The sequence below is a fragment of the Vanessa atalanta genome, chromosome 27 (genome assembly GCF_905147765.1).
Source record: "Vanessa atalanta chromosome 27, ilVanAtal1.2, whole genome shotgun sequence".
NCBI classification, from domain to species: Eukaryota; Metazoa; Arthropoda; class Insecta; order Lepidoptera; family Nymphalidae; genus Vanessa; species Vanessa atalanta.
In genome coordinates, this window is record NC_061897.1 from 3,912,721 (window position 1) to 3,937,358 (window position 24,638).

The 24,638-nt window shown below is 33.7% G+C and overlaps 2 protein-coding genes and 1 long non-coding RNA gene across 5 annotated transcripts in view; 1 reads left to right on the forward strand and 2 right to left on the reverse strand.

The window, feature by feature from the left end:
- LOC125074245 (probable nuclear hormone receptor HR3) overlaps positions 1-13,361 on the forward strand; it is a 29,861-nt gene extending 16,500 nt beyond the window's left edge. Inside the window, exons 4-11 of one of the 3 annotated variants that reach the window (XM_047685525.1) lie at positions 6,298-6,466; positions 7,304-7,452; positions 9,895-10,009; positions 10,409-10,563; positions 11,577-11,685; positions 12,084-12,202; positions 12,316-12,466; positions 12,720-13,361. In XM_047685525.1, the coding sequence (XP_047541481.1) occupies positions 6,298-6,466; positions 7,304-7,452; positions 9,895-10,009; positions 10,409-10,563; positions 11,577-11,685; positions 12,084-12,202; positions 12,316-12,466; positions 12,720-12,846 (1,094 nt within the window). In that variant the 3' untranslated portion in view covers positions 12,847-13,361. Of the gene's footprint in view, positions 1-6,297; positions 6,467-7,303; positions 7,486-9,894; positions 10,010-10,408; positions 10,564-11,576; positions 11,686-12,083; positions 12,203-12,315; positions 12,467-12,719 lie in introns of all 3 variants that reach the window. The other 2 variants (XM_047685523.1, XM_047685524.1) reach the window with 2 other exon arrangements.
- Positions 8,899-9,565, reverse strand: LOC125074246. Its single transcript, XR_007120095.1, has 3 exons — positions 9,474-9,565; positions 9,311-9,402; positions 8,899-9,031 (listed from the first exon to the last, which is right to left on the reverse strand). It is a non-coding gene; the product is annotated as an uncharacterized LOC125074246 (long non-coding RNA).
- Positions 13,362-17,956: 4,595 nt separating the features above from the next.
- On the reverse strand, positions 17,957-23,561 carry LOC125074304 (androgen-dependent TFPI-regulating protein-like). The gene is made up of 5 exons (XM_047685597.1): positions 23,530-23,561; positions 22,140-22,308; positions 20,442-20,585; positions 19,709-19,929; positions 17,957-18,186 (listed from the first exon to the last, which is right to left on the reverse strand). Exons 1-5 carry the CDS (start codon positions 23,532-23,534, stop codon positions 18,003-18,005), a joined length of 723 nt encoding a protein of 240 aa, XP_047541553.1. The 5' UTR covers positions 23,535-23,561; the 3' UTR covers positions 17,957-18,002.
- Between the last annotated feature and the right edge of the window lie 1,077 nt (positions 23,562-24,638).

The following is a 24,638-nucleotide window of genomic DNA, read 5'->3' on the forward strand; positions in this document are numbered from 1 at the left end:
GAAAACCGAATTAAAATCGTTTCAGGAATGTCCGAGATAATTTCGAAAGGATAGACAGTCTTGCAGTACAATATGACATCAATGGATACGACAAAGTTCTATGTAAATACTTGAATATTGTAATAAAGCCTTTGTCTAAGCTAGACTAATCTATAATCATTGAATAGCACGCATAGCGAGACGTCGCCCGACCGTGTAGTGACGTATTGCACAATACGGTGTTATTTATAGTGACTGGACAGATATATCGATGAAAAAAAATATCGTTGCTTTGAGTTTTATTTTACTGGTCACTTTGACAGCCATGTCACATAATATGTAAATTATATATGTCGGAGAAGCAGGATGCCGAACAGTTGGGTTCGGGGATTGATCCGACATTTGTAAGACTATGTGGGCGTGCAATGGAGATATTCATAAAATAAAACGTATTTAATATCGTCTAATCACTGGATTCATTGATTCAATAATCGTACTCCACAATAATATCAAAGGATTACAATAATTCATCTCGATTAAGAGCAAATGGGTTTGGAAGCAACCATCGCATTCGAGAAGCTTGTCAAAACATAACGACTCGCGTTGCCATGACGCTTACAACTCCATTCGGGGTGACCCGCTCTTATAAGTAAATCAGCCATCAAACATTATTGCCAACTATTCGATTCATTAATTATCCAAATCAACAACTAAAGTAACCACGCTCCGATACGGCCATCCTGCAGTATCACACGTCCTCGTGTGTCTCGTTGCTGTAAACCTCCTCGTCTGTAAACAATGAAACAACAAATGTACACATCATAACACGCTTGGCCATTCTGACCACCACACGATGAATATTATAACCGTCCATGCTATCTCAATAGCATAATATGCTCTAGCAGCATAACTTTACAAGGTAAGCGACCAGCACGACCACTAAGGTCTATTTACGCCACTAAGTCAATCTCTTGCCACCAAGGCTGTCACTTGCCACCTAGGCTGTCATTTGCCACCTAGGCTGTCATTTGCCACCAAGGCTGTCATTTGCCACCAAGGCTTTCATTTGCCACCAAGGCCAATTTTGTCACCAAGTCAATCACTTGCAAACAAGGCCATCATTTGCCACCAAGGCCAATTTTGTCACCAAGTCAATCACTAGTAGGGTCACTATGCTACGCTTTCTCTTACCAAGTAATTTGTTAACACCGAAATCAAAACAAAATGAAAACTGCCCACCGTTTTTAATAGAAAATAGACCTAGAGCTGGCTTCATGGTGCAGGTATCCACTCGACATTTCATAACCGGCTCGCTTGTTTTGTTTTCCCTTCTTCTCACAACGCGTCGATATGTGGCTTCGCTCGCAGCAGGAAAAACACGTCAGCGGGGATGTTTTCTTCGGGACGTCCATTGTATTTCTTGCTTGCTTGAGCTTTGGCGTTGTTAACTTGCTGAGTGAGCCTGCGTGGTCTGATATGTGTTCTGATCCCACTTCTGATGTCGGAGAAGCAGGATGCCGAACAGTTGGGTTCGGGGATTGATCCGACATTTGTAAGACTATGTGGGCGTGCAATGGAGATATTCATAAAATAAAACGTATTTAATATCGTCTAATCACTGGATTCATTGATTCAATAATCGTACTCCACAATAATATCAAAGGATTACAATAATTCATCTCGATTAAGAGCAAATGGGTTTGGAAGCAACCATCGCATTCGAGAAGCTTGTCAAAACATAACGACTCGCGTTGCCATGACGCTTACAACTCCATTCGGGGTGACCCGCTCTTATAAGTAAATCAGCCATCAAACATTATTGCCAACTATTCGATTCATTAATTATCCAAATCAACAACTAAAGTAACCACGCTCCGATATATATATCTTATGTAACATGTTGCTGTTTTTGCAAAGTGCCGCATGTACAATTATTTGTACTTTACAATAGCAAGTAAATTGATTTTATTTTCGTATTTTTCATAAATATAATACAAATACTTGGTGGTATTGTTTTGTGCTAGCCTGTCTGGGTAGCTACCACCCACTCATCATATATTTTACCACCAAACAGAAATGAATCAGTGTAACTGGGACATAAAATCTTAGTTTCCAATCTTGGTGACACCTTGGCCATGTGGCGATGTCTCATACATCGTACATATATGCTTAATATCTCTGACGATAGCACTGTCTGTCACTACTCACAGTGATCATATAACATCAGATGACTCATATGCCCCCTACATCTTAATAAAAAAAAAAAATTCGTCCAAAGTTTCCATTGAACATAATATCTTCATTTATAATAAATTATATTGTATTTATATATAATATAAAAAAAACATACGTTTCTTGTTTGCTTGTAAAATCGGTACCTTTTATTCACATACGACCTTTTGCATTTCAAGTATCGAGATCGTCGTGTCTTTTGTTCGTTGTTTCAACACCGTCATTTATTTAATTATTTATCGATTCAATGGCATGTGGCTCTTCTTGTTAAAATTTATATAATAAATAACGTTCCATTTTCGAATTTCCGAAAATCAATTTAGTCTTTTGACTAAACTGAACTACTACGCTGACTGTTACTTTTTTTTTTCTTTTTCTGGGCGAGTATCAATGACAGTTGAGCGCAAAATATTCGGCCAATGCCACGTATAAAATATATAACACGGTTTTAAATTTCGAAGTGTTTTATTATGTTCAGTACAAACAATGTAGTCAGGCAGTTAATGTTTAAACTAGTTGTTGCTATATGGGAAATGATACTAAATTAAAATAACAATTCCGAATTGCCTTTGTATAGGTTTATTGCATAATATCGATAAAGTGCTAATAATAAAATCACATCATTAATCCATGTGAATCACAGACGTAATGTTAACTAAGAATTATAATTCACTAGAAACGGCATCGCACTTTTGATACTAGTGAAGCTAATTTAAAAATAGGTTAATATTTATTTTATATATTTATCGACAGTTTCCTTGAAAGCTTATATATTACATACCAGTTTAATATAGCACATAATATAAAATCGCCAACGTTGGAAGCACATTGGCGATTAAACAATCTGTTTGTGCCAATGTATATAGGAAACTGTTTGCTGGCAAAGTTTTTAAGTTATACAAATAATGTTGAAGTTTCCCGAGGTAATCATTATCGTCAATAAATGAAATCTTTTTGGGTCATCGTGGCTTTGTTCTTTATAGTTTAAAAGACAATTAATTTGTGCTTTACGAGGTTCCCATAGTAAACCATTTATATGTATAACATTAATATTACCAGCCTGTAAATTTCCCACTGCTGGGCTAAGGCCTCCTCTCCCTTTGAGAAGAAGGTTTGGAGCACATTTGACCACGCTGCTCCAATGCGGGTTGGTAGAATACACATGTGGCAAAATTTCGTTTTAGAAATTAAACACATCCAGGTTTCCTCACGATGTTTTCCTTCACCGCCGAGCACGAGATGAATTATAAACACAAATTAAGTACATGAAAATTCAGTGGTGCCTGCCTGGGTTGGAACCCGAAATTATCGGTTAAGATGCACGCATTCTAACCACTGGGCTATCTCGGCTCCGCAACATCGTTTGTATATGTATGTGTTATATAAAATAAATAAAATGTCATAGTTACAATCTAAATCCCCGTCTACATACGTAGTATTTTTATCTAGTACCAGCCCATCCCCCAGGTGAATAGATAAATTGTGGACGCTCCCTTAGCTTGTCTCTTCCAATCACCAATAAAAAAGATAACATGCCACCTCTATTACTCTCTGTTCTAAGGGTGTGACGCATTGCGTAACAGTTAGTGAGGCGACTGACGTAAAATATCGATGTTATTAATTATTTCGAGTAAATTAAATTTATGTTTATTTCGAGATGATATTTTCTCGATGTAAATTGTTTTGCAGGGACAAAAATCTTTTGATATTTATAAAATAGGTGTCTTGTGAGATATTTAGAAGTTGCTGGAAAGATGAGGATTTGAAATTTTTATACTTTTCTTCACAGCGCTACGGAACATTTCATAGTCTCATTTGAGGGCAGCAGATCTCGATGATCGTTTTAGATTACAATATTATATATATCTTGCGCGTTTTCTAAAAGTTGCATCTGCATTACATTACTGCATGCAAGTAAAAAAAAATAGTGAGGAATATTTTTTTTATGACGTATCTTTGAATAGTCTACCTGATGGTAAGTGATCACCACTACCCATAGACATTGTCACAATATCATAACCTAACCATTTCTTAAATAACCAATGCTACCAACCTTGAGAACTGAGATATTATGTCTCAAAATTAATTTAAATCACTCATAAAAATTAACAAATAAGAGTCTTATTGATTCTGTAATAGTTTAGACCCCGAGCTCGCGGTAATTTTACTTGACTTTACAAACTTCAAAGCGAAGTCAATAATTATTTATATTTAATATTAGGTATGACATCTCATAACAACTGTTGCATATAAACGTCGATAAATTTACTTTATTATATCGATCACCTGCACATCCCTATGATTGTGCAACCGTGCAGGCGTTACCGTAACATGTATGTTTTTGTACACGTAATATCTGAGAATAGATTATAATTGCGAAATAATTAACCGACTTTAAAGAAAGAGGTTAAAAATCGACCTGTTTTTTAATCATTTTAATAATTAGTTCGAAAAAAAAAATATTAAAACAAACATATATATAGTTTCGAACCTATAGTCTTGAGACCAGATTATTGGACAAGATATTTTTTTTATTAAAACGTATTATTTAGGAGTTTGGTTAATTATCCTCTTTTTACAATATAGGTAGGCTAACAGGCAAATATGTACCAGCTGATGATAAGTAGTCACCATCGCCCACAAACATTGGCGCTGTAAGAAGTACATCGCCAATGTGCTACCAACCTTGGTAATAAAGATGTTACATCCGTTGTGCCTTTAGTAACACTGGCTATCCTACTAATACGGGTAAGTCTGCCTATAAAAACACATACAACCCCCAATGTAGAGCTACGTCGTACGTTGCCATTTGAATACGTACAAACAAATGCTTTGTATGGAAGTGTTTCTGTTCGAATGGTGAGTAAGCCAGTGTAATTTGCAGTGTAACATGCTCTTTGATAGTGTATATGTATGTACATGTCATTAATAAATAAAAAAAGTTATTAAAATGTATTTGAGTTCCATATATTTACCAAAACAGTTTTGTATAGTATTTTTTTCCGAGTCAATAACCTCTATACATGCCTACAAATACTTGACTCGTAAAAGAAACATTTATATCAACATTAAATAGAAGAATTCTTTGACTGTTTGTGCGTAACAAATATCCTTTGTACAAAGTCTAGACGTAAATTCTACAAGACGCCATTGTCGAAAAAACCTTTTAAATAGAACATTAAACTAAAGGCCACTGTTCCAAAAACCTCACGCGAAAAGCCAAAACAACACGATACATTATAACAAACATTATTAACAGACGACGAGATTTTAATAAACTGGACGTACCTCAGTCAACTAGACCAAAATAAAAGATCCGTGTATACGTACGTCATGCGTAAAAACAGAGTTCTAACATTTTGGTCAGTTCATCGAACGTTTCGACAAAAGAATATCCACCGAAAAAACCTATAACGCCGCTAAATTCAATAGCTAGCTATAAGTGAACAATTGTTTGTATTGTATTGCGTTTCAATCCGTGCGGGTTATCGAACGGGACCGCTCTACGTAGCCGTAACGTCACACATGCACGTCAGAGTTCGTTGTGCCAGTAGGCAGTATGCCAATGGCCGCTTTGACTCACGCACACATTGACGTTAATTCACGCACACGAACAACTGAACGTTGTATGTAAGTGTTAAGTAACGTTACATGTCATTGAGTTAATTGAATTTATCGATATTCAAGTTTTTGCTTAGCGATGGGAATTGCTCGTTCCCGGTTACATAATGTGCGATTTTAGCGCTCGAGCAGCGGATAGCTGTACTAGTTTTTAGTAGTAGGAAGATGTTTTTCTCAACTCTAAAACAATTTATATACAGTTTTGTATTAAATATACTAAATAAATACGATTAATTTGTTCAAAACTAAATACCAATAAGATTGAAAATTATTTTTACCAATTTTTTTTTTATATATGTAATATGTCGATAAGTTTGAAATTTAACGTATATTTTATATGTATTTATTCTTCAGGACGGAAATGAGACACGTCGTCAAATTAATATTGAATTTAGAACATTAACATTTTCGTTATAATTTTGGCCAGTGAACTTTGAGTTATACTAAATGTGTTTTTGATTGCAGCCGTGAAGTTCGGGCGTATGTCGAAGAAACAACGCGAGAAAGTCGAGGATGAAGTCAGATATTTCCAGGAGAAGATGCGTTCACAGGCTGACGCTGCACCGGATTCAGTTTACGACACACAGCAACAGACGCCCAGCTCCAGCGATCAGTATCATGGACATTACAGTAGGTGAGTAACGCCATCTATTATCGGGCAGCCGAAATAAAAATCCAGAGAACTTTTCACATTGCTACATCGTATGAAGTTTCTAGATATCTGATCTGATTTAACAGTGCGTATTAATGTTTTGCCGCACATCGTACTGTAAATTGTGCAATGCCTAGACCGTAATCTTCACACGGTATGAGTTTAATTGCATAATTACGAAATCGTGTCGTCTGATACAACGGTAAAACCACCCGGTAATTAAGCAAAGCGGACTCTAAGAAGCGTCGCTCCCATGGATGTTCACATAACGTACAGTTCGAATCGGTATCACATACGCTTTCTCCGCAAGATCCTAACCGTTACCGACCTTTCCCGTAATTCATTGCAAACATTCGTGTCGGTGGCGGAGCAGACAGTCATTACCTAACGGGCTTTCGTGACAAACTTGAATGACGTGTAACGGTAATGACAAATAGCGCCACCTAGTATTGGATAGCGGTACTCCGTGGTTCTTGTTCGTTCCGACAGATGGCATTAACTCGCGCATAAATAAGCAATTCTATTGAAGGCGTTAATTTGTGGCTTCATCGATACGACATCCGTGAACATAAATGAATGAAACATGGATCTTATGTAGGTTGCTTGTTGATGATTATCAACAGGATTGAATGATTATTCAATCCTTTTAAATAAAATATCATGCCTTCATTAAAATGTATGTAAAGTCAAAACTATTGGAAAGTAATTTGAATATACTTATAAGAATATTACGAGTCTAACATTATTAGCTTGAACGAAATTCGTATACATTGAAATAAAAAAAAAAACAGTTATTTAATTTATCTTTTTTATTTTCAGCTACCCAGGCTACGGCTCCCCACTCTCCTCATACGGGTACAACAACCCGCCGCTCAACTCCAACATGAACATTCAAGCCCAACCTCCCCAGTACGACGTGTCAGCCGACTACGTCGACTCAACGACCGCTTACGAACCGAAGCAGAGTGGTGGGTTCCTTGATACTGACTTTATCGGACACGGTGAGTTTTTATTGTGTGCCCAATTCACCCAGACCTGCCCTTGCTATGTACGCAACTACATTGAGGGTTCAAGACATAATGGTTATCAGGTTTTATCATGTAAACATTCCCATAGGTAATATTGTATATATGTAGGTATATATATAGTTGTAGTACTCACACAACAATCCAGTTATAGCCGTATGTAAAATGAAACGGACTATTCGAATTTTAAAAATAAACTTTAAAAATAAGGAAGTCAGCGTATGCTAATACGTCATTCTCAATAGACGATCAACAAAAGAGCATCAGAGCGACCACATCAACAGCGACAGCGACAACATCAACAACAACAATGCGACAATCAACAATAAACGATATAAACCGGACTAGAATAGAGTTCGACAGATACGATGAGAGAATCCAATCACCAGCTTCCATATCGAGTGGCGTTATCAGTATAAAGCAGGAAATCAAGCCGGAGACATCCATGGGGGTTGATAACTTAGTAGCCAGCTATGTGGACTCTACAACATTCTTGAATAGCCCAACAAATATAAACAGCCCGATGGACATACAGAACACGGTTCTCGTTAGTGGTCAGAGTTCAGTCTCATTGACTAGTGAGGAGTTGAGCCCGGATGATTTGACGTCTAGTAGTGGTCATGGGAGGTTGATGGATCCGTTGAATATGAACATGTCTGGGATGGGCATGGTGAACCCAAACGCTGTGTCCAACAGACGACATCAGGGTTCGAGCAGTTCAAATGATGATTTGCCGTGTAAGTGATTAAATTGATCGACGCTGAGCGATGCGTAGCTATTATATTTGCTAGTTTGACGGGCTATACGTTTCCTAGTTTCATAGACTATACAATCGTTGACGTAACTATTCATTTTGTGCAATACTGTGTACTAAAGTAAGACTCAAAGCGTACCACCAAGTGAAGTTATTGCATTGAATCGAAACAATACTCTATTTAGTGCCGAAAGTCAATGATATTCGTAATCCGAAACGCATTTATTGAAAAAAAAAACTAGATTAGTGAATTTTGATGCTTTGTGTCAGACTTGATTTATAGGTAGATTAGATATTTTGATCTATTCTTGCGTTTTAATAACGTTAAATCAATTTTTGAAAGTGCAGAATTGGTCTTCATTAATTTGTCTTTATAACTACGCAAACTATCTTTCCGTAAACTAACAAGAGTATAGTATAAAAATATTTGCCGAAAAGATACGAAATGTTTTTTCGATCGTAAGACGAGCAGTTATGTACAAATACACACAAATGAAAAAATAGCTTCGCATCGCTTTCATTGGAACTATTTCAACTTGTACTGTAGAAATAATTTAGATTTAATCGCTATAGTTTATTTGTTTCATTTTTATTTTGTTGTTGTTTCATTATTTAATTAGTTAAAAGGCAATAGTCTGTAAGAATATATTTAATAATATTTATAAAATCAACACATCACACACAAATGGATATTGATTTGAATTATTTCCTCTTTCTCAACATTACTCCACTTTTTGTGACGCATACGTAGAACACCTTTGCTTCAGTCTGATATAAAAAAAAAAATCAAAATAGCTTTCTAATAATAATTGTCCAATTGCCGTTTATGAATTGTATTTTTTTAGAATTAATAACAATCTGGCATAAAAATACGAATTGATATTATTTTTATTGTATTTAATTTAAAAACAAGTTTTTATTTAATCCATTCTTAAAGACACCACCAACACCTCGTACCGGGTACGTAATGATTGCAATATTACAGATTTAAATAAAGAAGAAATTAAATAGAAGCTTGTAATTGTAAAAAATATAACGACAGCTTACCCCTTTTTTAAATTTGTTTACGTCAGTCGATTCAACGACTATAATTGGAAACTGCACGAAAGGCAAGGCGAGGCAGCACGGCAAGAGACATGCTGGAATTCATTATAAGCAATTATATTTTGAAATGAGAATTGTATATTCGATTAATAATAAAAATACGTACGCCAGCATGCTATTACACATGTACTTAGCAACAGAAACGATAGAGGATCTACCATTTTGTATTTTTAATTATTTATAATTTCATTCATTGTTTTCGACAGTTAGAATGTTTCATTTCGCTTGACGTTTTATTTTATTTTTTTTAATATTTTTTGATTTTGTATAAAGGTAAAAGTGTGTACAGCCAAATTTAATTTGGTGTTTTTGTTTTTTTTTTGTTGTAAATTTTAGTTACATAATTTTTTTTTATTATGCTTGTTAATTCGATGTTAATGTATCCAGTAGTTTGTTACATTTAAAGTCGTATACGTTTTATTTATGTTCTGAATTTAAATGTAACTTTTTGCTAAATGTATTCTTAGTATTTATTGAATAGTTTTTTTTAATACTTTGTTATTTATTGGAGTTATCTTTCTTTCTAGCTGAAGGAGATATCAGCAAAGTTTTGGTTAAGAGTCTGGCTGAAGCTCACACAAATACGAATCCTAAGCTAGAATACATTCATGAGATGTTCCGGAAACCACCAGATGTGCCCAAGTGAGTTAAACTTTTTTCATATATTTACATTTCTAAAATACTCAGATGATATGGAGATCTTTGCCCAGTAGTGGGACGTTTAACTAAGAACTATTTTATTGATCCAAGTAATAATAATAATTAGTAGTTTTCGTTCACATAAACAATAATGACAAATATCTAGGAACCTCTCAGGATTAATTTTATTGCATTCATCCGTTTCCTATTCTATTAACGATCCTGCTACGATTCGAAATTGGATCGAAATAAAATCAGGATCGCATCGTAACCGATATAAATAGTATAGGCCCTTAACATCGAATAGAATCGAGAACGTATCACAGTCTTTGCGAAGCGAAAAAAAAGTATGTAATATTTTCAAAAAAAGAACATTTATAATTTAAAAAAAAAACCCCACAGACTGCTGTTCTACAATTCGATGACATACGAGGAGATGTGGTTGGACTGCGCGGACAAGCTGACGGCTATGATACAGAACATCATAGAGTTCGCAAAACTCATCCCCGGCTTCATGAAACTGAGCCAAGACGATCAAATCCTGTTACTTAAATCGGGTAAGTATCGTATTATATACTTGTCTAGCTATATAGTATATAACAGAGACAATGTAATTCGTAAAATACTTTGTCTAGTGGCTAGATATAAGGCCGCAGATCTTGATGTCCTGGGTTCAGGCACTAAAATGTCATTGGGTTTTTATTTATCGAAAAATTCTCAGTAACAGCATTCCGTACCTCGAAAAGCCACCCTGAGCTCCACACAATTGTGCTTTGCTGTCCAATCGGATTATAAGAGTGGGAATATAGAGTGCATCTGTGCCCTTTAATACATTCTGCGTAGTCGATAGATCACATAAAAAGAGCTGAAAAGGCATTGAGCCTTTTTTGTTTAGAACATATGAGTCTTGATGAAGAATTACTGATTTTTTATGTTGTACTCTGCTGTGAAGTAAAACATGGTGAAACATGTATGTGTTAAATCTGTCACAATTGGAATAATATTGGAGCTGTTTTACGGAATGACTCGAAACATTCTCTAACGGACAGAAACCTTAGACTAGCAAACTCTAGGTTGTTTTATTAACGCAATATGTTTTCATAACATTGTTGATAAGTGGTGGATAATGGCGCTGTAAGAAATATTAACCATTCCTTACATAACCAATGCGCCACCAGCCTTGGGAACTAAAATGTTATATCCTTTGTGCCTAAAGTTATATTAACTCAGTCGCTCTTCAACTCGGAAAACACTAATAATAATTGCTTTTTGGCGGTCGAATATATGATAAGTGGGTGGCACTATTCAGATATATAAAGTAGTAATTGTATAACATATTATATGTGTACAATCACATTAATATATAAATTTTAAGACATGTATTATAACTATGTTGCTGTAGAAACATATAATTTATGCCTTCTTCAATTTTAAACGTATTATTAAATTCTTACAAGTACTTCAACGTTAACTGATTTCGCATGCCCATTTGTAAACACTCCAAATAAATTTAAGCCTTAAAATGTAATGTTTAAGATTCAATTTTGTAATTTTGCATGTAACTCTACAGGTTCATTCGAGCTGGCCATAGTTCGCTTGTCACGGCTGATTGATGTAAATCGCGACCAAGTGCTGTATGGTGACGTCGTGCTGCCTATTCGAGAGTGTGTACACGCACGGTATGTATATACATAAAACATATAAAATATGTTTCACTCTTAGTATATAGTATCCCTTCTCCTCAAAGGGAGAGGAGGCCTTTATCCCAGCAGTGGGACATTTACGGGCTGCTAATGCTTAGGATATAGTGTAGTTTTAAAGTTTCTAATAAAATTGTTTCTTAAAAATTCAAATACAGAAAGCACGTCAAAATTTTTAAAGCATCTTGCTCGGCAAATCATCTCGAGGAAGTCTACGTCGGATTAAATACGTGCTATATATATATATTTATGTATAGCAATGTCAAAACGTTTATATACGTACATTAACTGTTTACGTATACATTGTGCTCTATTATATCTTGTTCCCAACTACCTAATGGCTCCATTAAAACTCATTAAGTATATTTTATTTTCAGTGACCCTCGCGATATGAACTTGGTGTCAGGAATCTTCGACGCCGCTAAGACAATTGCACGACTCAAGCTCACCGAGACGGAGCTTGCCCTGTATCAGAGTCTCGTGTTGTTGTGGCCAGGTAAATAAATAGTTTTAACTTAAACAACAAACAAATGTATATAATATTCATTTAATATATTATTGTCATATTTTATTACAAAATTGATTACATTTAATTTCATTTATTCGCAGAACGGCACGGCGTACGCGGTAACCCGGAGATTCAGTGCTTGTTTAATATGTCAATGGCCGCGATGCGCCACGAGATTGAGACGAACCACGCACCTTTGAAGGGAGACGTTACTGTACTAGACACTCTTCTCACTAAGATACCCACCTTCAGGTAAATGTTATATGTATCTGGATTCATAACATATAGATTATTAATAGTATTACATGAATAATATGTTAAAAAAAATTTAATCAATTAAATGGAAGTAAATAAACATGTAACAAGAAATGAGCCTCTGTAAATATATTTATGTTGTATATTTAACTTTAAATGAAAAATAAATGTAACAATATGGTAATTGGATTTTGTGTATGTTAGTAAATGAAGTCTTAGAGGTTTCATAATATATTTCCATGTATTACAGAGAACTGTCGTTGCTGCATTTGGAGGCGCTCTGCCGTTTCAAGGCGGCTCATCCACATCACGTATTCCCAGCTCTGTACAAAGAATTATTTTCTTTAGACAGCGTTTTAGATTACACACACGGATAAAAGAGTATTTATATATATTTATCGAGGGTATCTCCTTTGAGTTGCGACTAGATCTCATTTTTGCCTATGAAAACGGGACGTTGGCAGCAGTGAGGCCGTGTGACTTCTAAAGACTTGACAGCTGAGTTTCATTTATTTCCAGCCCCCCCCCCCGTCACTATCGCTGGAGGCGTCTGTTCACCGTTTGTTAACCTATTTATAATTGTATGTATGTACTTTGAGACTGTTATAATGATATTTATGTATTAGTACGTACGTACAATATTAATATTTAAATGTTTATTTAATTCGAGTCGTAAGTACGGATGGGCGTCTTCAGTTCTACATTTATTGTCAGAACGCTTGGCGAGATATTGGTTAACTTTACATATAAATGTAGAGTAAAGGAAATACTTGAAACCGAGTACGTCGTATATGTAATTACATAATAATATATTTTTACATATTATTATGTATTACATGAATGACATTACATATAATTATCATAAATTGTATTCTAATATTGACGATGAAATAATAATGATTATTATATAAATATATAATAATAGAAATAGAGTTTTTATTAAGAATTAAATAAAAAAGTTAAATGGTTTAGCGTGACCACACAACAGTTTGTTTTAAGCGAAACATTTAATTAAAATAGGTCTTTTTTATAATTATTTTAACAGTTTTTTTTAATGAGAATTGTAACTTGTTATTTATTTCAAATGATTATAACTATTGATGTTTTTTTTTCGATGTAGTATATCTATTATGTTGTAATATAGGAATACATGATACTGCCCAATTTTTTTGTAATTTTTTCGTTAGCTTTTTTAATAAACAAATTAGTCGAACAGAATTTGAATATGTAATTTAAAGTAATGATAAGTTGCATCGTAACGTAAATATTTGTTGAACAAAAATCACGAATGAGATATATTACATTATGTAATGTAATTTAATGATCAAATCTTATTATTACAAAGTCAATTTTTATTTTATAATTATACACATTTTATAATAATTGCTTTTCTGAACTTTTTTTTTTATATTCGAACTTTTTATTTATATTTGTACTAACTCGTTCTAAATTTGAAATGCGCAATTTTATTTTTTACATATCAATACGTAATAATGAGATTTGATTGTGTGAGTAAAATAAAAAAAAAATTCAATACATTTTGAACTATTTACAATAGCAGGCAATTTAACTTTTTCTGTAGTTAAAATTTTGATCTCAAATTGTTTTTTTTGCACTACGCTTGGGTGCCATTTTGGTATTTTGCAATTATTTTGCATAATAAAACGCATAATATAAGGTATAAAGTACATTTTTTCATACGTAATATATATATGTTTTGCTAGATTTTTTTTTTATTATTATTTAAATTGCCTGCTACGTTACTTAGAATTATTAATAAACATCAACTTTTTCTAACAATATGCTAAGTTTCATCAAATAGCCTTTATTATAGACTGGATTATATTAATGTTAAAACTTATAAATCTTAACTTGTATTTTGTAAATAGCTATTAATCGTATGTATTTTATATTAAATAAGGTTCGGTGGGTTATTTTTAATTTTACATTCTATTAAAAATTAAAAAAAAAAAACAATTTTTCCACAATTGATTTGAAGAAGACAAGTTCTTGAGGATTCATGTGAAAAACATTGTTTTTATATTTCTATATATTATATATTTTTTGTTAAATAAAGCAATCTGTTATTGTCTATTGTTTTTGTTTTATTTTTTTTTTATTAACTTTTATTTCCATTTTTATATAGTTTTATTTTTTTTTATTTTATCTATGTATATATATTTTTTAATATATCACACATACTTTCCGTTTAAAGATAATAATAAAATAGTATTAATCATGCATAAATAGTGAGAAGATATAGTGTATAAAAAATATACGGGTGGTTCATATTTTATGTTGAAAAAATATATATATTATATAAATAATTGTCTTCAGAATTCTTGTGGTTCCTTTTGAAAGCTGTTGACGTAAATTATCACACATTTATACCGACAAATATAAAAGAAAATGTTAATAAAAAAATACGTATTTTAATTTTAATATAATATTAAAGCACACTAGATGAGTTTAGTGTAAATTATATGATTTCGCAAAATTATTTCGTGTTGTTGAAAACGAAATTATTTCTTTTTTTTTTTTGTCGATTTTTGTACTTTAATCATTTTTGCATATCAGGGAGAGTAATGTTATTTAATCGAAATTTCTCTTTGTACAAAGCACGACAAAGTTTTAAGCACTAAGACTGAAAAATCGGTAAAAACCGCTTTTGCCTAAACGTAAAGTTATAACCGTCTAATTTTAAGCCTGCTACAAATTTGTGATCCTGTAAAAAAAAAAAACTGTACATGATTTCAACTGTAATTTTTTTTCTGTATTGAATTGGACTTAGACTTCTTGTATTGGTTGACATTAAAAGTCTTTAGACTGACGAATTAAATTATTCGACATCACATTTGTGAGCAGGCCAGACCTCGAATTTATTTTGAAATTTCAATAAACAAAAATGCCTCTAGAAAAAAAAGTATAAGAAGAACAAATATTATTAAATAAACGTGTCCATTCTATACTTCTTAAATTTTAGACTTGTGATTGGTGCAGAAATGGGTAAGGGATGAGGGGTTGCCTTCGCATACGGAAGGACTTTCTTGATAGTGTTAGAATTAGCGCTCTTGTACATTGAAGATTTTTTTTAACGAAGCTAACATCTTTTGTGATTGGAAAAAATGAATTTATTAATAAAAAAAATATCGTTTAAAAAAATCTCCACTGTGACTGCGACTTAGGCTAAAGTTTTAATTGCTGGGTAGTTGAGTAGGTATTTCTAAAATTTTTGTACTATGTTTTTGCTAAATTTTCACTGAAACAATAAAATAGATTTGGACACATAATTGATAGAGAATAAATGTGTTGGAATAAAGGCAAGGTTTATGTAAGCGGTGTTTATGTTTGTATTGTTTTGTGTACGAATCATTTTCATGTGTTTAATTATTTCAACAATAATTATTTAAGGAGCTTCTATTATATACATAGAGAACCTTTTAGGTATCTCAATTATGAATAGAAAAATAAAGAAATTTTTTACATCTTGTTTTCGATAAGATAATTATTTTATATTATGAAAAAAATATTCATTTGTTAAATATTGAATATTTTTACACATTACTGAACATATTAAAAGAGTAACAAAATATTAAAAAAATAAATCATATTATATCTATGTAAAGAAATACAGATTATATAATATTTTGTACGCACACGTTGACCGGAGACCGGATATCGATCACCCCTAATTTTATTATGTTGTTAAAAAAAAGTTTTTCCATAAAAAGTTTTGTTATAAAAAAAGTATTTATAATAATAATATAAAACAGCTGTCTATCGGTCAACGTGTGCTTACTTTAGCTTTGTTGATTTATGAACAAACAAACATTGTACCTTAGTAGATGGAGCTGGGAGACGAGAACCAATAGGAATAAAAGTTATTGTTTTTTATTATTACCCTCGAATCACTTGCAAGGGATCTTGTTTCATTTATATACCCGACTTTTTTTTTATTAACTTGACCCGCAGTTAACTACCGCTCAATACCTGATTTTTGGATTCAGACGAGTCAATTGAGAATAGATTTTTATGTTATAGGTAGGTGGACTGGCAAATAGGCTACCTGATGGTAAGTGGTTATCACTATCCATAGACATTGCATGGCAGTGTACGAAATATAATTATTTTTTTTATATTACGAAAATGTTATTAACCTTGGGCACTAAGATGTTCTGTCCCTTGTGATTGGAGTTACAATACCGTAAAGTAAGCTTTACAATAAACAATTTATGAATCCCCACTATTTAAACTCTACCGACGTTTCGAAAAGCAGCCGCTTTCGAGCTCGCTTAGTTGTTCTTTTAAATTAACCAGATATACAATTATGTTAGTATTAGAATCCTAGGCTACATCTAGGCATTTTCTTTAGATTCTTTTTTTTTATTTAGTTTAAATAAACTTTTTAATTTATTAACTGGCCAAATAACCTTTTCTGTACCGTATGCAAGCGCAAAGCAGGGGTTACAAGTTTGTTGTTCCTTCTTGTATTAATAGTATGTATCAGCTTTTATGGAATATTTTTTTATATATTCTTCCATATAAACATTGTATATAGCCGAATACACCTATTTCTTTAAATTTTTCGTGTAATGATGTCCCAGTACTAATATTATAAATGGTTCGGAGTGCTGTTTGAAAGAACATTTCATATGACTTAAAACTGAAAATTACTAAAATAAACTAGCCTGCTAATCTCTGTGAGTTTTAAAATTGTTTTGACTGCATAAATGGCACCACTTAGTTTCCTTACTAGGGCATACAAATGGCTGCCCCACTGAAGTTTGGAGTCAAGGGTAATCATTAGAAAGGCCGTCGACTCAATAAACTCAAGTATTACATAATTCCAAATAACCGGAATAATTTAACTTGACATTTGGAAAGGATGCATGTAGCCATTTTTAGATGTAGGGCTAGATTATTTATGTCCATTACCAAGAACTTGTGACAGAACGCTACTTAGTCACATCTTCTGTCAAGTTTAAAATAAGAGTCGATTCTTCTCCAAATAGTACAATGTCGCAATTATTAACAAAACAAGGTATATCATTTACATGTATTAAAATCAGAAGAGGTCCTAAAATTGAACCCTGTGGTACACCTATTTGTGTCAGAGCACCAGTTAGTTTTGGCCCGTTAATAACAACATTTGCAACTCTTTCATTAAGGTAGGAGTAAATGAATTTTACTGCAAGTCCTTTGATTTCATAGTACTTAAGTTTTTCTAAAAGAATATAATGTCTAAACCAATCGAAAGCGTTTGATAAGTCACAAAAACATTCATCACTTGTCTTACCGCCAATTGCTGATACTTAGTATTGATGTTTTCCGGTGTAAAGTGTGAGTGAGCCAGTGTAATTATAGTGACAAGTGGCGTAACATCTTAGTTACTATATTGGTAGCGCGTCGGTATGTGATTAATATTTCTTACAGTTCTAAAGTTTGAGGGTGGTGATCACTGACCATGTACCATGGCCCATTTGTCCTATTTAAAGTTTATAAAAATAAATCGAAATAAAATACAGTGACGTCACTATTTCTTATGTAATTTAATAGGTTTTTTAAATATAAAATCAGTTAGACTCCATTGAATGAAGTACATCAGTATGTAGATGGCAATAACGGTAATGTAAAATAAAATAAAATAGGGGGTTCCGTATAGTTTCTTAAGTACTGGATATGGCCATCTTCCATGTGCAGCGTAATTCTCTAACAACCTGAAAAAAAACAGATGACTTTTAGAAACGTATTTGTCTCTTTTTAGCGAGACACTTTTACGAGTTGAAAGAAATATCTCTTTCTTTCACTTACACTTGGTGGTAAGGCTCTGTACAGGCCCGTCTGAGTACCACCCACTAATCAGATATTCTACCACCAAACAACAGTACTCAGTATTGTTGTGCTCTGGTTTGAAGGGTGCGCCAGGGTAACGACAGGCACAGGGACATAATATCTTAGTTCCCAAGATTGGTGGCGCAATGTCGATGCAAGGAATGGTTAATATTTCTTACAGCGCCATTGTCTATGGGCGGTGGTGACCACTTACCACCAGGTGGTCCATAAGCTCTTTCGCCAACATATAACATAAAAATATATATTTATTATGAATACATAAGAAAACAATAAAAAAGAAGATATAGAACCTTATTGTACCCGTGTGAAGGATATTAAATGACACATTTGATTATCGTTTTCTAAGTTTTATTTTAATATAAATAATGTAGTATATTTTTAATTTCCTTTCAGGGTATTTTTATCTGTATATCACAAGACTGTACCTTTACAGCTGTAATGACCCGTTGATATAAATAATTATTATAATCAAAAAGCAACGCCAAGGGTACGACTGTACCGAGACATAATATTATATATTTTTATATATTTTTTCTTAGTGAGAAATTTTACCTTTATTTAAAATAAAGACGAACAAATGTTACATAGAGAACTATTAAAAGATCTACTTTTTCGAAATTATTAAAAATAGTTATTTATAAGTATCCCATACTTATATTATAATTGTATAAAGTACACATACACATCTCATACTTTAGATATGAATCTGAATATAAACATTTGTCACGAGTTAAAAAAGTTAACGCATATTAAAAATACATTGCATAAAGCAAAAAAAGTCAACTAAATACTAAAATTATTAATGTGTTTAGTCGGCTTTATAAACTTTAATTTTTGTCTTTTGCTCATTTTTAGTTTTTTTTTTCCACTTTTGTTGTCGTAGCAAGCAATAGTAATTAAGAGTTTAATTAGCTTGTAGTGTTCGCTTTTAAAGTGACTTTTACACAATCTGTGGATGTATATAATTGTATATGTATGTATGAATGACCAATATAAAAATCGCTAGCAAACCTAATAATTTGAGGAGCCGAGATGGCCCAGTGGTTAGAACGCGTGCATCTTAACCGATGATTTCAGGTTCAAACCCAGCAGGCACCACTGAATTTTCATGTGCTTAATTAGTGTTTATAATTCATCTCGTTCTCGGCGGTAAAGAAAAACATCGTGAGGAAACCTGCATGTGTCTAATTTCAACGAAATTCTGCCACATGTGTCTTCCACCAACCCGCATTGGAGCAGCTTGTTAGAATATGCTCCAAGACCTTCTCCTCAAAGGGAGAGGAGGCCTTAGCCCAGCAGTGGGAAATTTACAGGCTGTTAATGTATGTAATGTCAACCTAATAACTAAATCATAGCGTTAAAATAAAACTTCAGTTATATACTCACACATACAAATATGTCGAGGAAAGTATGGTCGCATGAAGGACCAACCACCTGTGAGAGTTCGGTCTGCTTCTAGGCTGGAAGCATAATTCCCAGAGCACTATGGGCACTATCGCCGTGTGCATAATATGATTTGATAGTAAACTCAAAGCTTTATCGATATATACAGGGAATATTAATTCCCTGTCGATTATGAATACTGGCCAGAATACTGCGCATATCGTCTGAAAAAAAGAACATCAATATTAATGAGTTTCTTGCCGGTTCTTCTCGGTAGAATCTACATTCCGAACCGGTGGTTAAATGACGATTCAAAAGTGCTTGTAAAAGCCTACTTAAATAAAGTATATTTTGATTTGATTTAATGGTTTATGTATGGTCATTGTAAAGAGTGGTCAATTCAACTGTCAAATTTTTACTGAACTGACCTCGCACAAATCGTCACGTGTGAAAAATATTTTTAAGCAATACAGCCTAAATCCACATCCAATTAAGTACCTTAAATACATTGTGGATTTAATATAGATCAATATGGCCCTTTCAGCATGTAAATTAAATAAATAATATAATGTCTTCGAAGATATTACAGATTTAAAACGCAGGACTGGTTTTTATTGTCTGACTGAAAAACTGTGAACGTTGTAAGGCATTCTGTAGTATATTTAGTATCAGCATTGCACCCGCGCGAATCCGGGACGGGGTTGCCAGTTTTTTATATGTACGAAAATTAACTTACCACACTTAAAGGCCACACGACATTCGAGAAAAATATATCTTTATAGCTCCTTACGTATGATATATATTTGTTTTCATTTTTTCCTTTTAACAGGAACGATATGTCACACGCTAGGCTCAGAAGGAGAAAGAGTGTTTGGAAGGCCTAGAAAAAAAAAAAAAATTACAGCGTGCGTAACTTGAACTTGAGACGAGTATAACTTAAATATGATAAAGATTAAGTAACCGCCTTATCTCCTCTTGAAGAGCAATGCCGGACCGTAAGTTTAGGAGCCCTGGGCTAACACTAATTAGGGGCCCAACTAAGACATATCTGAACGTAGACTTGAATTAAATTAATTGAATGGGTTTGATTAAATGGAGGACTCGCAGGGCTGCCAACCGTACGATATATTTAATTTAATAAAGTTCTGAAATCAGATAAATAGTTATTGTGTTTTTCTTGACGACCTCCGTGGTCGAGTAGTGTGCACCGGTTTTCATTGGTACGCCACTCCGAGGTCCCGGGTTCCCGGCCGAGTCGATATAGAAAAGATCATTAGTTTTCTACGTTGTCTTGGGTCTGGGTGTTTGTGGTGCCGTCGTTACTTCTGATTTCCATAACACAAGTGCTTTAGCTACTTTCATTGGGATCAGAGTAATGTATGTGATGTTGTCCAATATTTATTATTATTATAAAATATTTTCAGTACCGGCTCGGATTCTGGAAGTTGGATGATTCGCGCCCGAACTCTTGCTGGTTGTGTCGGATTTGTCATCCTATCGGATCATAAGAGTGACGGAGGGAGAGGGCACCTCTGTTTACGAACACACTTGTCAAAAAATAAAAATCTCAAGTAGGCTCATAAAAGTCTGATCATCACGACTATCACGACTTTGATGTTATTATGACGTGTGTTTGGGAGTTTTTGCGCTTTAATATGGAATGCGGAAACATTTTAATTTACTATATATAAAAAACGAACTAGTAAAAAATTTGTCGTTATTTAAATGACCCGGTCGACCCAGTGGTTAACACACGTGGAACTAAGCTGAAGGTCGCGGGTACAATTTTAGTTCCAGTAAGTGCTTTTATTGAATCGTTACTCTTCGCTCGTGTGACTCATCGAGATGTTTTTAATAAACTGGGTATACATACAGTTGCACAATATGTTTACAACATACGTACATATTATGTATATTCAGAAAGTAATGGTGACAATAATTGTACAGACACGAGGAGGAAAGATAATAACACCTAGTATCCGATTGCGCAAAGTTAAAACATCCTTCCTGGGGAACAGTATTAGTTTCTATAATAAGATCACACAGTTCTTTTTAACTTATTATATTAAAAAATTATGTTAAAAAAAAGTAAAAAAAAAAGGCATATTACTCAATACAAGATTTTATTAAAGATTCCTAGGTAGGATATATAAAAAAATAATTGTAATTTACTTAAATACACTGTAATCAAAATGGCGGAAAAGCGAAACTACTGAAACTTTTGCCGGTTCTTCTCGGTTGAATCTGCTGTATGAACCGATGGTGGCTTTAAGTTTAAATCAACAGTGTGACATGACGATTTAAAAGTGCTTTCATGAGCCTACTTAATTGGATTTTTGCTTCAAACCTTCTTTTCATAAATGGAGACGCCTTTGCCCCCCATTACCTATTATAAAATAAAAATTAATTCATCTCAAATTATACACCAACTTACTACATTCCAAATTGTAATATATTTCAATTGAGTCGCTTTAAGTGTCCTTAACTCTGGGTCCTTCAAGACATCGCCCTGCATCGCCAAGTGCATTGCAATATTGTTCCCAGAGTGGAGTGCCAAGCCGATCGTGTGGCCGAAGAGCCGCCAGTACACGTATGTTTTGGGACTGTGGAAACATTATGATTAATAAAAGATTTATGCAAAGAGAAGGCGAGGTTTGTGTATTTTTCTATCACTATATAATATCCAAACAGTTATATACTTTTTGACGGTTGCCTTAAAGAGTAACTGTTGCGGATTGCTCAAGAGATATTTTTTTTATTTATACAAGTCTAAATATCGTTACTTTGTGACAATCATTATTTCTATCTGTATATAAGTTATCAATATTAGGAATGTTATGGATATGTGAAGAGCCGAGTTGGCCCAGTGGTTAGAACGCGTGCATCTTAACCGATGATTTCGGGTTCAAACCCAGGCAGGCACCACTGAATTTTCATGTGCTTTATTTGTGTTTATAATTCATCTCGTATTCGGCGGTGAAGGAAAACATAGTGAGGAAACCTGCATGTGTCTAATTTCAACGAAATTCTGCCACATGTGTATTCCGCCAACCCGCATTGGTGCAGCGTGGTGGAATATGCTCCAAACCTTCTCCTCAAAGGGAGAGGAGGCCTTTAGCCCAGCAGTGGGAAAAATTTACAGGCTGCTAATGCTAATGCTAATGCTATGGATATGTCTTTCGGTTTTGCTGAGCATCTTTCGCCGGTTCTTCTCAGGTCAGGGTGTTTCCTTTTCCGAACCGTTGGTAGTGTTTAATTTGACTATCAATAAGTAAGTGTAATGCTTCTATACTGAATAAAGGAATTTCAGTTTGAGTTACCGGGTTCTGATACGGTTACGAATACGAAATTGTTTCGTTTTATTTATGATATAGGTAGGTGGACGAGCAAATCGGATACCTGATGGTAAGTGGTCACTACCGCCCATAAGCAAATGCACTGTAAGAGATATTATTCATTTCTTACTTTACCAATGCGCCAACCTTGGAAACTAACAATTTATGACTATTGTGCCTGTAGTTACATTGGCTCACTCACCCTTCATACCGGAAAACAGTACTGGGTACTGCTATTTGATATATACTTGATGCTCAGATATTCTACAACACAAATACTTAGTATTTTTATGCCGTATTTTGAAGGATAAGCCAGTGTAACTACAGGCAAAACTGACATAACATCTCAGTTCCCAATGTTGGCGTATTGGCGACGTAACACATTGGTAATCTTCGTCCCACTACAAATGGCTATTAGCGGTGGTGAACACTTACCGTCAGGTGGTGGTTAAAAAAAATATTAATTTATCTGTAAATATCACAACTTACTTCATAGTGAATGATGATTTATTTTCTTCTTACGTCACGTAAAGTCACGGAAATCTGTAAAGTAATAATTTCAATAATAATTATTTATTTATAAACCGTGATAATTCAGTGGTTGGAAAACCTGAATCGAATATAGTAGGTTCAAACGCGGATGCATTCAATTTTAATTTGGATTTTCAATTTATTTCGTGCACGGAATATAACTGCGACTTACACATCAGGTGGGATACGAAACTTTTCAACAGGAGAGGCTTTTAAGCTGTGGCACATACAGGATGTTATTATTACCTTAATTAATTTAAAACACTCTTACAATCCACCACACCATCTAAGACACTATACATTTGAATCTATATACCCTTGACTATACTCTGTCTCAGTCATAAGAGGGAGAAAACCAAATAAATAACATTTGACGCGATGTCATTGGTCGAGAGCTTGATTAATCTATGACATTCACTATGGATTCGCGAAAAATGGCGTTTTCGACGTCGACGAAACTGTTATCGGAATTTTTGGAAGTAAAATTAAAGTGGATATATTTAGTTAAGTGTAATAGCGTTGTATTTAAAATATATATGTATAACATAGTAAATCGTAAAAAATACGTAAATCTAAGGTTTGTTTGTATGTATTTCTCGAAGTGACCTATTACATGATCAGTAACAATAAATGAAATTTACTCATGGACTCATGGACCCTAGATAATAGAAATAGACTATAGAAAAAAACATGTTATCAACGATTAAAATAAATATCTTTTAAAACTGATAATGTTATATATTAGCGACTCGCCCTGGCTTCACACGAGTGCAGTGCTTATACTAAATATACTACAGAATGGGTTTATTTACATCGTTCACAGCTTATTGTCATAAGACAATACAAACCACTATGCCCGTAAATTTTAAATCTGTAATATTTATTAATTAAATATTAAAGGAATGTATATAAGGATTAATATAGCTTAAAATTGTTTCGTATATAATACTTGGTGGTAGGGCTTTGTGCAAGCTCGTCTGGGTAGGTACCACCCACTCATCAGATATTCTACCGCCAAATAACAGTACACTGTATTGTTGTGTTCTGGTTAGAAGGGTGAGTGAGCC

What these genes read in the sequence shown, in the direction of transcription:
- LOC125074304 (XM_047685597.1), bottom strand. An exon ending in ATATTACAATTTGGAATGTA is followed by an intron (nt 20,586 to 22,139) that starts GTAAGTTGGTGT and finishes TTTTTTTTCTAG; the next exon opens with GCCTTCCAAACACTCTTTCT. An exon ending in TCGTGTGGCCTTTAAGTGTG is followed by an intron (nt 19,930 to 20,441) that starts GTAAGTTAATTT and finishes TCTTTTTTTCAG; the next exon opens with ACGATATGCGCAGTATTCTG.